The 14,145-nt window shown below is 36.2% G+C and overlaps 1 protein-coding gene across 3 annotated transcripts; it reads left to right on the top strand.

Annotated features, from left to right (window-relative positions):
• The first annotated feature begins 3,131 nt into the window (after positions 1–3,131).
• On the top strand, positions 3,132–8,768 carry LOC115992587 (beta-glucosidase 11-like). 3 transcript variants are annotated; one of them, XM_031116814.1, is made up of 13 exons: positions 3,132–3,318; positions 3,460–3,523; positions 4,214–4,269; positions 4,708–4,783; positions 4,873–4,944; positions 5,069–5,156; positions 5,283–5,538; positions 5,788–5,903; positions 6,134–6,357; positions 6,592–6,620; positions 6,703–6,790; positions 7,620–7,710; positions 8,427–8,520. In XM_031116814.1, exons 1-13 carry the CDS (start codon positions 3,184–3,186, stop codon positions 8,434–8,436), a joined length of 1,305 nt encoding a protein of 434 aa, XP_030972674.1. In that variant the 5' UTR covers positions 3,132–3,183; the 3' UTR covers positions 8,437–8,520. The 3 variants fall into 3 exon arrangements, with proteins under 3 accessions (XP_030972674.1, XP_030972673.1, XP_030972672.1); XM_031116813.1 differs by having other exon boundaries at positions 3,135–3,318; positions 6,137–6,357; positions 8,329–8,768; XM_031116812.1 differs by having other exon boundaries at positions 3,135–3,318; positions 8,329–8,768.
• The last annotated feature ends 5,377 nt before the right edge of the window (positions 8,769–14,145 follow it).

Here is a 14,145-nt window from a genome sequence, read left to right as displayed (position 1 = left end):
ATAAACATCCTGTAACCTTCTTCAGTTTCAATTTCAAATAACATAATTCAGGTTTTTCCAACCTCATTCAGTCAGTCACATGTGCACGCGCGCATTCACACACACAGTTTTCAGTCATTTGTTTGAAGATAATATGTTTAGAAGTATATCTGCTTTCGTAAGACAGACAATGGTAAAGCTAATCAAACTGTCGGAGGAGTTTTAGTTCAAGTACTAACTGTTCAGACAGAAACCAGATAGTCATATATGAGTGGAGATGGCTTCAAATTTGTACAAGAAGACAAACATACTGAACTCTGTTACACTCCTTTCTGTTACCACAAGCAAGCAAAGGTTTTGGAGACTTTTTTTAGGTGATGAACAAACAAGTAATAGTTTGTTGTACAAAGAGACTCTTCTCTTTGCTGTTCTAGGATTTGGAAAAGGAACTGGATTAAAATAAGCTTGGACATTCTGTTAAAGCATTAAAATCTATCTTGAAATTCTCTGATTTTTTTTAATCTATATATTTTTTATTTTATTTTTTAAGTTCAGCTTGTAATTCATTTGAAATTGAACAAGATAACCATTCTATCTTGCACATGAAAGATCGAGTTGGAGGCTGAAATTTTGAAGCAGGAAGACAGAGTACCGAATAGTGCACTTTGTTTTCCGTTCGGCACTCATACTATTACAATGGAATATAGATCAATCAATAATTACAAATAAATTTATCATAGACTTCGTCAACACTAAAAATCCCAAAAACTCAAATTCCAAATACAACTCAAAAAGTATTAAAAATATGTGATTAAAATGATTAAATTTACTATATTTCAAAAAGTTAATTTTTGAGATAATTGATAATTTAATATAATACGAGAACAAAAGGTCTTAAGTCGGTAATTTAACAAAAAGTCTCTCTCACACGACTAACAGTCCACAAGAATTCTTAACTCTACGAAAAGTTGATGTGCCTAAGATCAGCGCTGTTTGTTGCCACTGTCTCTCTAAAACAACTAGAAAGCAGCGTGTCTTTTTATGTGTGAGGTTTGAAATTCCCTACTAAAAAAGACAAGGTTGGTAAATAGCAAAATCAATGACGGCAAAAAAAAAAACCAATGTGAGGCAGGAGTGGGATTTCTGAGTCTGGATTCTATGTAACAAATAATATATGAACTTGGTGCACCTCAAATTCAAGCCACATATTTTAACAAGCAGCAAGGCAGATGACACTGTCAAGTCTAGATTTTTGGTGAACAAAATAATGTCTTATACTTGTCTTAGAAGTATATTTTTTTTTAGACAAGCATATCAAATTCAAGTTTTTGTAAGTTTGATAGTTTTTGATGACTAGTCGATCAATCAAGCTTATTTTAGTCCGTTTAGCCTATCAAGTGACTAGGGTTTCATGCATCTAAGTTTAAAGTATATAAGAAAAACCTAGAGCATGTGAAAAAGACTTTTAGAGAGCTACTTATTGTAAATTTGAAGGTACTGTGCCTCCTGTTCTCAAAAGTCTATATTGGTGATCAAGCTTGAAGAAAATTCAAAATGGGTGATGTTGAAGTTGTTGTATATTCCAAAAATTAGAATGTTGAACCAGATTCTTCAAGCAAGTTAAGTCATGGATAGAGGTCCACATGAAATAAATTCTATAATTGAAGAGTTCGTGAATTCAAAGTTGCATTGGGTAACATTATTTAATAAGTACTACTATAAGTTGTAACAATTTAGAAATGGCTAATTCTTCTTCATTGTTTATTCTTTGCTTCTTCTTTTGTTCTTCATATTTTAGTCTCCAGTTTAGGTAAATGCTTTGTTTCCAACTTTATTTTACCTTTTAGTTTGTTGAGCCTAGTCATGTGACAACGCATTGGAAATAATTAAAAAAAAAAAGAACAAAGTTTCTCTCCGAATTAGTTTGGAAAGAAACTCTTCAAACTTCTCATATATTTCTTTTTTGGGTGTGAATTTTGAAAATCTAACCGTTGAATTTCATGTTCTTTATGTTTTTAACATGCATATCAAATTTCATTCAAATTGGATATTATTTACTATTTGATCAATTAACTTATTTTTTATATATAACTTTGGATTACAAAAACTTAAAATTATAACATTTATTTGATGACATAGCAATTGATTTTTGATTTTCTTGAAATTTTGTATGCATTAAGAATGTAATAAGAACATGTAATCTAATGGTTAGATTCTCAAAATTCACACTCAATATAAATATATATGATGAGTTTGTAGGGTTTCTCTCCAAATTAGTTTAGAAAGAAACTTTGTTTAAAAAAAAAAAAGTTTGAAAGTTTCTAACTCATTTATTGAGTCACAACCCTTCTTAACGTGTCATGTTAATGGGTACCCATAAGACAATTATTAATAAACCAAATTAGAAAAGTTTTAACATCATTTTTATGTAAAATATAAAAAGTTATCAGAAAAATTTATTATTTTATCAATTTCCAATAAAATGATAACATTTCCCTATAATTTATGATACACCATTGTTTTGTTTACTTGTGCCATTTTTTACTTTTGTTTATTATTATTATTATGTTTTTTTATTTATAATTGATAATATTGCATTGATTTTTAAAACACTATAATGATAGTTGTGATATGAAAAATAGATTTAAATAATAGTCTTTATATTTGTTTGGACTATTTTGGTCAAATTTCCGTTTTGTACTAATTTAACATATTTATTTATATTTATATTTATATTTATTATTAAATTAATTATAACGTCCTCATGGTTCAATCTCGATTGAATCTTGTTCAATTTTAAAAATCTTGGTCCTCATCCTTTTACACTCTTTTGAACGGCCTGATTTTAAAATCATGATCTTTCCACTACATTTATTTTTATATTTTACAATATTGGTATCATTCTGTCGTTTATTTATATTTTTATATTTTTAAAATATTCTGTCATTTTCCTTTTAACATTTGTAAAAAAGTCCAGTATCTTGAGTCAGCAACCAGGACAAGTTTGTCTCTTTTCTCATTTCTCAATGTACTAGTTTTTTGCACAACCAATCCTTTGCATGTCGATTTTTCTTCTGGTGGGTGGGACCCACTCTTTGTCTGGCTATAAATTAAAGCCGTTCATTTGGGTCAAGCTATAGAGGATACATTGCGCTTTCAAAGCATTGTTTTGAGAAAAAAAAATAAAATAAAGAAGAGAAAAAGATGTTGATTCTCTCTTATTTCTTTCTATTTCTTCTGATAAACATATCAGTGGTTGAAGTACTGGGGGTTGATAAATTTAGCAGAGATGACTTCCCACCTGACTTTGTGTTTGGTTCTGGGACCTCAGCTTATCAGGTCTGTTTATTAATAAAAGTTTCACACATTCTTTTCAATTTTTTCTTAAAGATAACTTTTTTTTAAAAAAAAAGTGCTATTTGTTTAGTTATTTCATTACTGAAAGTTGTAAAGAATTGATGATTTCTTCATATATGAAAGGTTGAAGGTGCAGCAAATGAAGATGGGAGGGGGCCTAGCATATGGGATTCTTTTTCCCATTCTGGTAAAGCTTCTTTGTAATTAGTATTGCATTTTAAAGTCATATTCTAAACATTTTCCCCCAATTAGTATAACTAACTTGGTTTATAAGTAGTAACATTTTTATGAAATAGTTTATTCCCTGGTATTTGCTTATTTAATAAAAATGAGATTATTTGCATTCAAATTGATTAGTATATCAAAAGTACTATTAGTGCTCATAATAGTCCCATTTTTCAAGTGCTAGAAAATCAAAATCTCATCTATTCCATATAATGTGAATGACTATATATCACTTGGATTGATAAAATTAGAACTGGAATGAGATATAATTAAGCTAAGTCTATTTAGACCCTGTTGAAAGACAAGAATAATATAATTTAGAGAAGCAAAAGCAAGAGAGATAGAGAAAACACAAGAGTTACGTGGTTAAGATGGCTTACATCCACATGATAAAGAGCTAGGATTAGCCATACATAGACTTATAATATATTGGGCCTTTTGGGCCATTAGATTAATAAAAAACACAATATCTTTAACAAACCTCTTGGTTGATTTTTATGTGGGCATTAATCAACTTTGGACATTAACCAATTATGAATTTAAATTTATTTTCGGTTAAGTAACCACAATATACAAGTCACTAATAATAATTAAAGTGTAGTGAAGTAAATAAGTCAACTACAGGGGTTAACATAAATTTTTAAATTTTCAGGGAAAATGCATGGAGGCAGTGGGGACATAGCATGTGATCAGTATCACAAATACAAGGTATGTACAATACTTCTTTTCCGAGGACTGTTTGTCGTGGACTATAGGTTAGTTTATCCCCTGATTGGTTTGTGTCTAACAAGTTGTGTGTAAAAGTATTTATCCACTAATATATTACCAATTGCACAGGTATTTTTAACTCTTTAAATTTGAGTTAGAGTGGAAACAAGATTTAAACTTAGCACCACTTTTTATAATACCATGATAAATGATGAATTGTCCTAAAAACTTAAGATGTTAGAAAATGGTAAACCATAATTATAACAAAATGAAGTGTTCTGCATGACAAATGTTCATTCCTTGATTGGCTGTGCTCTGCCTGATAGATACTAATTATATGACCCATGACAAAATCAACAAATTATATGTTTGAACCATCTAGAAATAGGACTATAGGACTGTGTTCTGTGTATGATAAGGTTGATTACACTCTTGCAGGATGATGTCCAGCTCATGGTGGACACAGGTTTAGAGGCCTACAGATTTTCTATCTCATGGTCAAGACTTATTCCAAGTATGATCACAAATTTCTTTTATTAGCAGAACATGAAGTGATTTAATACTTTTTCTCATACTTAAGCTACTTATTTTCTAATGCTTCAGATGGAAGAGGACCTGTCAATCCAAAGGGTCTACAATATTACAACAATCTTATCAATGAACTATCCAGCAATGGTTACTTTCCATTCCAATCATATATAACAATAGTACAATTTTCTCAAGTTGATAGAGTCCTTCTGTATGCTAATTTGTCCATGCCTGTTCATCTGCTGATGTCTTTTGTTTCTTGATCAAGCAGGAATCCAACCTCATGTTACATTACATCACAGTGATTTCCCACAGGCACTGGAAGACAAGTATGGAGGATGGCTTAGTCGAGAAATGGTGTATGGTTCTCATCCTTCATATCTATCGTAGACAACTACTATGCTGGAGTGTATATATCCACATTCTGTGTGGTAAGAAGAAATCCTGGCAAGGAATAAGATTTAATAATCTAGATGTGGATGCAGGAAAGACTTCACGGCATATGCAGATGTCTGCTTCAGGAATTTTGGTGACAGGGTTTTACATTGGACTACTATGAACGAGGCCAATGTGTTCGTAATAGCGGGTTATGAATCGGGAGTTACGCCACCTGAACATTGTTCTCCTCCATTTGGCATTAATTGCACCAGAGGCAACTCCTCAACTGAGCCATACTTGGCAACTCATCATATCTTGTTAGCGCATGCATCAGCTGCTAGATTATATAAGGAAAAGTATCAGGTACTATTGAAGCTATTCATTTCAAGTGGCTTGGTCAATTTAATGAATTAATCAATGTTATGCCTTAACTATATGATGTTCAAAAATGAAGGTCATGCTTGGGTTTTTCAGCCTCAAGAAAGAAGCACCCTCTTTTAGTACTTTTGTGCCTTTGTTCTAAACTTTTAGAATAACACATGCCAAGGGGAAAAAAAAGATAATGAAAAATTGGAGACCTATATATGAACAAATTGAGTGCGGGCAATGCAGGACCAGCAGCATGGATTTATAGGAATCAATCTCTTAGCTTTCTGGATTCTTCCTCTAACAAACAAAACTGAAGATGTTATCGCTGCTCAAAGAGCCATGGACTTCCTGATTGGTTGGTAAGTTACACATTCATGAACAAATTGACCTTACCTGCTGTCATCTCATTGTGGCGTTTATGAAGTGTAATGTGAATATGGTATAGACCTAAAGCAAGTAGTCGTTACAAAGTTTAAGATTCTTTTGGTTTAGTTTTTTGTGATTGTTTTTTATTGTGAAAACATCTGATTTTTTAATTTTTGCATTATATGCCATATATAAGCTAGGTTTCATGATATGCTTGGCATAGCAGGTATGCATATCCCTTGGTTTATGGAGACTATCCCGATGTTATGAAAAAAAATTTAGGCTCAAGACTTCCAGCCTTCACCAATTTTGAATCAAATCTGGTAAAGGGTTCATTTGACTTTCTAGGATTAAATTACTATGCCATGTTGTACATCAAGGATGACTCCAGCAAACTAAACATGGAGGTCAGAGACTTTAATGCAGATATGGCGATAGAGTTGACAGGTATATTCTATTATATATAGACTCATCACAATGGGGACTAATTCCACCGGTGATTAGATTACCTTCTAGCCTTTCTCAACTTACCAATTCAACTCTGTCTGTCTGTTGTTGAATTTTATAATTTGGGCTTCATTCTTTTATTTTATACATGATGGTCCTCAATAAATTCATCATTGTGTAACCGAATCTTTAGAGATGAAACTGAAGTAGCATACTACTTGTCCTATTGTGCAGCTATTCCAAATGATATATCAGCAAATAAGGTGAGAACATGAACATCAAATGCAAGATGGTTTACTTGTAAAGCTCATATCGGTGTAATACTAATTAGCCTATTTGACTCAGTTTTCGACTGCGCCATGGGGATTGCAAGAACTGCTGGAGTATTTCAAGCAAGCTTATGGAAATCCTCCTATTTACATTCATGAGAATGGTCTCTCTCTCTCTCTCTCTCTCTCTCACACACACACACAAACACACATGCGCGCTCATGCAAAATGAGTTTGTTTGTATGTGTGCTTCTCGCTCCCTTAGAACTGAAGAATCATTCATTAAAGTAATGCTAGAGATCATTTTGATAGAAATATGATTTTTAACACAATTTTTTTTCATGATTTTAGTCCTCTTAATATAAGTTTCTTTATTTTAAAAGTGACTCTTGCTTCCTCATTTTGAATCACAAATATTAGGTAACTACAGAGCGCATAATAAGCCTTTATTGGCAGACTTAGTTGCAAATGAGAAGAATTTCTTTTACTTTATCTTCAATTTTAATGTTTGTAAAAGCTGTCACTAGTTTTGGTATATGGACTTGATAGATAGACATAGAAATATACTGACTACCATCAAAATTTGGCAATTTATAATACATTATCTGAAAAAACAATCAATTGGCAGCCTGCATAGAGGATCAATATCCATGAACTAAATGTTTAATAGAATGTCAACCGTTTTACTCTCGATTTCAAATGTTTGCACCATTCAAAATAAAAGTGATCAAACAATGAACAAATGAGTTACTTTAAATAAAAAAAGAAAAAGAAAAACCTAATTGAATTTTTCATATTTTCTTCCATTGCCCTCTCAAATACCATTTGTTCTAATTTATGATTGTTGTTCATGTTGGGGGGAAAGTACGTTAGCTAAGTTCAAAATCCAATTTTATTTTCATTTTAAGTGATCCCTTAATTGAGAAACTTAATCTTTTTTTCTTTTTCTTTTTTGTTAGAGAGAAGCTAATCTTGGTTGTAATGTTTTTGCAGGACATCAAACTCCACACAATTCATCATTGGAAGATGAGCCACGGGTGAACTACTTGCATGGACATATTGGGGCTTTGCTTGATGCACTGAGGTATGCCCTTTTTCTATTGATTTCTGTTTAAATCTTATAAATAATCTAAAATTATTTTAAATACTACCTTCACTATAATCTGAGTGTCTGCAACTCTAGACATCCTGATCCTATGTCAGTGGTCACATCGCAAATAAAGGAGATCACAGAAGTGGCTCAAAATACTAACAGAACTCAAAACTCAATACATCAAAAGAGTTCTCTGACTGTCTCTTGTCTAATACCAATAACACAGCAAGATATTTACATTTCTCTGCCACAACACGTGGCGAGGAGAGAAAGTTCATAAACTGTTGTCTAATTTGCCAACACAAAATTTAACAAACTTATCACCTAAAGTCTCAAGTTGTGGGGTGTAATTAGTTGTCACACCAATTTAAGACACATAATCATCACAGTTAATTCCATTTCATACACTTGTAAAACTAGATTGATGGATGATCCTATATGTATATTCCTTTATGTTTTCCTCAAAACTAAGTAGCTGTCATCAGCTAATTTATACATTGGAGAAAATTATTATAAGTTTCTAAATGTTTCTTTGCATTGATATATGGTTTTTACTTCTTTGACATAATTCCCCCTTCTTTTTCTCTTTCTCAAATCTAATTTTGGAAGGAATGGATCAAATACGAGAGGCTATTTTCAATGGTCCTTCTTGGATTTATTTGAGTTATTGGACGGCTTTGAATCAAGCTTTGGCCTTTACTACGTAGACGTGGATGACCCGGATTTAAAAAGGCAACCAAAGCTTTCTGCTCAATGGTTCTCCCATTTCTTGAAGACTAAAGGTGCCGGCTCAGATGGGTTTATCAAACTTGAGAAGAATTTGACTGAATTTTCCCATGCTCACTTCCCTCGGTAGATCCTTCCATTCCTTTTTGCATAATGGGGGTGCTTGTCTACCTTGGTTCTGCACTGCTGCTGTTTATTGTTTTCTAGAAGTATATTATTACCAATATACTACTTCGGAGCTTAGTTTTTTTCAAAAACTGTAATAAACATCCTGTAACCTTCTTCAGTTTCAATTTCAAATAACATAATTCAGGTTTTTCCAACCTCATTTAGTCAGTCACATGTGCACACGCATGCACACAGAAAGTTTTCAGTCATTTGTTTGAATATAAAATGTTTAGAAGTATATCTGCTTTCATAAGACAGACAATGGTAAAGCTAATCAAACTGTTGGAGGAGTTTTAGTTCAAGTACTAACTGTTAATACAGAAACGAAATAGTTATATATGAGAGGAGATGACTTCAAATTTGTACAAGAAGAGAGACATACTGAATTCTGCTACACTTCTTTTTGTTACCAGAAGCAAAAAAGCTTTTGGGTGATGAACAAACACGTATTTGTTGGACAAAAAGACTCTTCTCTCTGGTGCTCTAGGATTTAAAAGGAACAGACTAAAATAAGCTTGGACATTCTGTTAAAGCATTAAAATCTAGCTTGAAATTCTCTGATTTTTTACTTTTAATTTTATTTAAATCTATTATTTATTTTTATGTCTATTTATTTATTTATTTATTATTATTATTATTATTATTAAGTTCAGCTTGAAATTCATTCGAAATTGAACAAGATAACCATCCTATCTTTATCAAAAAAAGAAAAAAAAAGAGAGAAAGATAACCATTCTATCTTGCACGTGAAATCCAGATCTGGATGAGACAAGTAATAATCTTGTGTGGCAACTATCGATTTCAAGAATGCATATTATCCATCGAAACTTACGTACAATACTATACTGATACGACTTTTCGTATTTGTAGTGATTAAGTATTGAAACCCTCCTAGCTCTTGCTACTAGTGCTACCTAGCTATTGTAGATTGTATCTTAAGTCTTCTCAGTTACTCATTGCCTCATGGATGGAACCACTCTTTGCCCTCAAATTTTTTTAAAAAAATATTAGTATATGTATAGGTATTAATTTTAGCAATTTTATTTTATAAAATAGACAAAATTTAGTTACAAAATTGGTTGTAATTTAAAACTACAAACTCACTCAATAAAATAAATATTACTATTGTAGGGACACGATTTTTACGACCCAAGGATGACATTGGGCTTGTGTGTAAAGGGTCCAAACAATATGATTTGTAGAGAGTGGGTTTGGAAAAGGCTAGACCTTGGCCGTTGGGCAGCGGTTTTGTCAGGATTTTCATGGAAGTCCATCCAAAGATGGGTTTGGCCTGAGTGGCTAAGCCTTACACGGATGGGGTGTGAAGATCTATCTCCTCGGAATTGGTCCGAGGAGCTTCTCGTCCTCACCATCCTCCTTTTTTATGAGTTCGTTCTCCCCTTTCTCTCTGGTCCCTGGAAGCCCCTTTGTCAATGCGACGAGCTTCCCTTTTATACTAGTATTTCCTTCCCACTCTTCACCCACGTGTCCGTTTCTCATTGTTCAGGATGGTTACTTGTCTTATCAATCCTCACGTCAGAGTGGTTGGGGAAAGCTGGATAGCAGGATATGAGTGTGGGTTTGTCAGGCGCTGGGCTCCACATTAAGGCGTTGGCAGCCTTCCCCCTTGTGCTTATCTTGTACTGAATTTGTCCTTTTCTTCAGGCCTTTCTGTAAGACGTTGGGCGTAAAGTCGTCCTCGGCCACATCCTTGGACCTTCAAGAAGCTTTCATTGCGCGTCCTTAGCAATAAGGCTCCTCGGCCTGGGCTTGGGCTTCTAATACAAAGTGGGCTGGGACCTCAGATTTCGGGCCCCACAATAGCCCCTCAAAATCCTGTTGTCCGGCTTTTTAGTTGGGAAGGAGGGTTTTGATGACGTTGGGCCCACATTATGGCTCGCCCAAATTCAGTACTCCACTATTATTTGTATTTTTTCATTTACATGGGAGGCGTGTCAAGATAAGGGCCATTCCTTTATTTTTCGCTCACACAGGGTCTTCTGACATTTTGGTACTCGAGACGCGCTTTCACGAGGATCTTCAGATCCTACGGCTGAGGATGAAGTTGGAAATTGAGCCAAGTCTGCTTCGTTCGTAGCATCCCTTGGAAATTTTCATGCATTAAATGCCACCGGTTTACTTCTGTGTATAAATAGGGCAGAGGGTCACTCCATCTGCACATGAACTCTCCTGTTTTCTTCAGGATCATACTTCTTCTTTTATATTCGTGATCTTTATTTCTAGTGCCACTCTGCCTCAAAGCAAGATGTTCGAGGCGTGGATAGGGATGAAAGGTCTCCGCACGCTTCAGAGGCACCGAATCCTCAAGATGGTATGGTATGGACAAGGATGGCACAGATTCAAGCCAATCCTCCGTTTTGACAGGGGAAAGATGGTATTCCCCCCTCTTTTAGTCAAAATCCGAAGCAGGTTCTGGTCATGCCAGATCTTTGGTATTTCAGAAGAAGGAATTTCCGCCATCAGCGCCGTCTGCCTTGTTGCAGGCAAATTTTCGTGGGGGCTCCTCAACTTCCGGTTCCCTGCACCTTTTCTTCAACGGTGCAGGCCTCCAGTTGGGTTCTCTGCACCTTTTCTTCAGCGGCGCTAGCCCGAAGCCAGGTGCTCTCTGCACCTTTTCTTCAACGGTGCAGGCCCCACGTTGGGTTCTTTGGCTGCCTGAGTTATGGGCATGTAAAAGTATTGAGGAAGGGTTTTCTTACGCAACTCCTCGGAACAGCAGCCAACCTCTCATCTGTGCTTCTTCTTCGGCTTTACCTTTATTCTCTTGTATTTTTTCTTTTTACTCATGTAATTAGCTTTAGTATAAGCTTATTCCAGCTTTTCATTGTACACTGTACTATTTCTTTGTCTTAATAAAAGATGAATTTGCTTCTTTCTAAATACTTTTCCCTTCGGCAGCAATTACTTTATGAACGAATATTAAATATATGCTTGCCTTTAATGATACTTAGAGCAGAAAAATGCCTTAAAACAAATTCCTATTATTTTAAATTTATTGACATTATCAAGTATAACAATGGTAATTCTCAATAAATTAAACTCTTGGAACTAACCGGGATAACAGCCAAGCGCTGTGTGATGCATGCTAGATAAATGCCCGAGAACGATAAACTCTAAATAATTCATCCGAGAGAGTAGCCGAGCAGTGAGGGACTTCGATTGTGTTTTTGGTAGCATATTGCTCCATATTACATCAATCCCTTTGGTACTGAGAATCCAAGAGTAGACTGAGGAGTCCATGCAGTTTAGGGATTAACCCCTGTTAATGGGGAGTTCTCCTCGGATAGATTCTAAGGTCCATGTAACGTAATTTTTCTTTTTTGTAGTTGGTTTCCCCATAGGCTTGAGTCCGAGGACCATGCAAGGCCTTGGTTCTGTCCAAAACTTGTAATTTTTCTTTCTTGTACTTGGTTTCCCCATAGGCTTGAGTCCGAGGACCATGCAAGGCCTTGGTTCTGTCCAAAACTTGCGGATTTTCTTTTTTGTACTTGGTTTCCCCATAGGCTTGAGTCCGAGGACCATGCAAGGCCTTGGTTCTATCCAAAACTTGCGGATTTTTCTTTTTTTGTACTTGGTTTCCCCATAGGCTTGAGTCCGAGGACCATGCAAGACCTTGATTCTGTCCAAAACTTATAATTTTTCTTTCTTGTACTTGGTTTTCCCATAGGCTTGAGTCCGATGACCATGCAAGGCCTTGGTTCTGTCCAAAACTTGTAATTTTTCTTTCTTGTACTTGGTTTCCCCATAGGCTTGAGTCCGAGGACCATGCAAGGCCTTGGTTCTGTCCAAAACTTGTAATTTTTCTTTCTTGTACTTGGTTTCCCCATAGGCTTGAGTCCGAGGACCATGCAAGGCCTTGGTTCTGTCCAAAACTTGTAAGATTTCTTTTTTGTACTTGGTTTCCCCATAGGCTTGAGTCCGAGGACCATGCAAGGCCTTGGTTCTGTCCAAAACTTATAGTTTTTTTTTTCTTTTTTGTACTTGGTTTCCCCATAGGCTTGAGTCCGAGGACCATGCAAGGCCTTGGTTCTGTCCAAAACTTGTGCTTTTTCTTTTTTGTACTTGGTTTCTCCATAGGCTTGAGTCCGAGGACCATGCAAGGCCTTGGTTCTGTCCAAAACTTGTGGTTTTCTTTTATGTACTTGGTTTCCCCATAGGCTTGAGTCCGAGACCATGCAAGGCCTTGGTTCTGTCCAAAACTTGTAAGATTTCTTTTATGTACTTGGTTTCCCCATAGGCTTGAGTCCGAGGACCATGCAAGGCCTTGGTTCTGTCCAAAACTTGTAAGATTTCTTTTATGTACTTGGTTTCCCCATAGGCTTGAGTCCGAGGACCATGCAAGGCCTTGGTTCTGTCCAAAACTTGTAAGATTTCTTTTATGTACTTGGTTTCCCCATAGGCTTGAGTCCGAGGACCATGCAAAGCCTTAGTTCTGTCCAAAACTTGTAAGATTTCTTTTTTGCTTGTTTATTTTTCGAACGTGAGCCCCTAGACCAGGGCGGGGAGAGCCGGCTTGAGGTCAGAAGCCCCTGGAGCTGTCCGCACCGTTGGCACTGCAAAGCGTAGCCCCTGGCAGAAATTTATGTCAAGGCAACAACTGCATGTCGCCGGAGATGGAGGAAACTCCGCGAACCTCTGCTTGCTAGAGAGTTGACTCCACCGCCACCTGCGCCTACGCGCAAGCCTTTCCCACAGACGGCGCCAATTGTAGGGACACGATTTTTACGACCCGAGGATGACATTGGGCTTGTGTGTAAAGGGTCCAAACAATATGATTTGTAGAGAGTGGGTTTGGAAAAGGCTAGACCTTGGCCGTTGGGCAGCGGTTTTGTCAGGATTTTCATGGAAGCCCATCCAAAGATGGGTTTGGCCTGAGTGGCTAAGCCTTACACGGATGGGGTGTGAAGATCTATCTCCTCGGAATTGGTCCGAGGAGCTTCTCATCCTCACCATCCTCCTTTTTTATGAGTTCGTTCTCCCCTTTCTCTCTGGTTCCTGGAAGCCCCTTTGTCAATGCGACGAGCTTCCCTTTTATACTAGTATTTCCTTCCCACTCTTCACCCACGTGTCCGTTTCTCATTGTTCAGGATGGTTACTTGTCTTATCAATCCTCACGTCAGAGTGGTTGGGGAAGGCTGGATAGCAGGATATGAGTGTGGGTTTGTCAGGCGCTGGGCTCCACATTAAGGCGTTGGCAGCCTTCCCCCTTGTGCTTATCTTGTACTGAATTTGTCCTTTTCTTCAGGCCTTTCTGTAAGACGTTGGGCGTAAAGTCGTCCTCGGCCACATCCTTGGACCTTCGAGAAGCTTTCATTGCGCGTCCTTAGCAATAAGGCTCCTCGGCCTGGGCTTGGGCTTCTAATACAAAGTGGGCTGGGACCTCAGATTTCGGGCCCCACAACTATATATTTTGAAAATCTAACCGTTGAATTGCATATTCATTAGGCTCTTAATACATATTTCAAATATTGTATCAATCGGATATTATTTACTATATAATCTATAAGCTTA

This window comes from Quercus lobata, chromosome 5 (assembly GCF_001633185.2).
Source record: "Quercus lobata isolate SW786 chromosome 5, ValleyOak3.0 Primary Assembly, whole genome shotgun sequence".
NCBI classification, from domain to species: domain Eukaryota; kingdom Viridiplantae; phylum Streptophyta; class Magnoliopsida; order Fagales; family Fagaceae; genus Quercus; species Quercus lobata.
The sequence above is the reverse complement of the archived record's forward strand: the minus strand, read 5'-3'. Positions and strand labels throughout refer to the sequence as shown.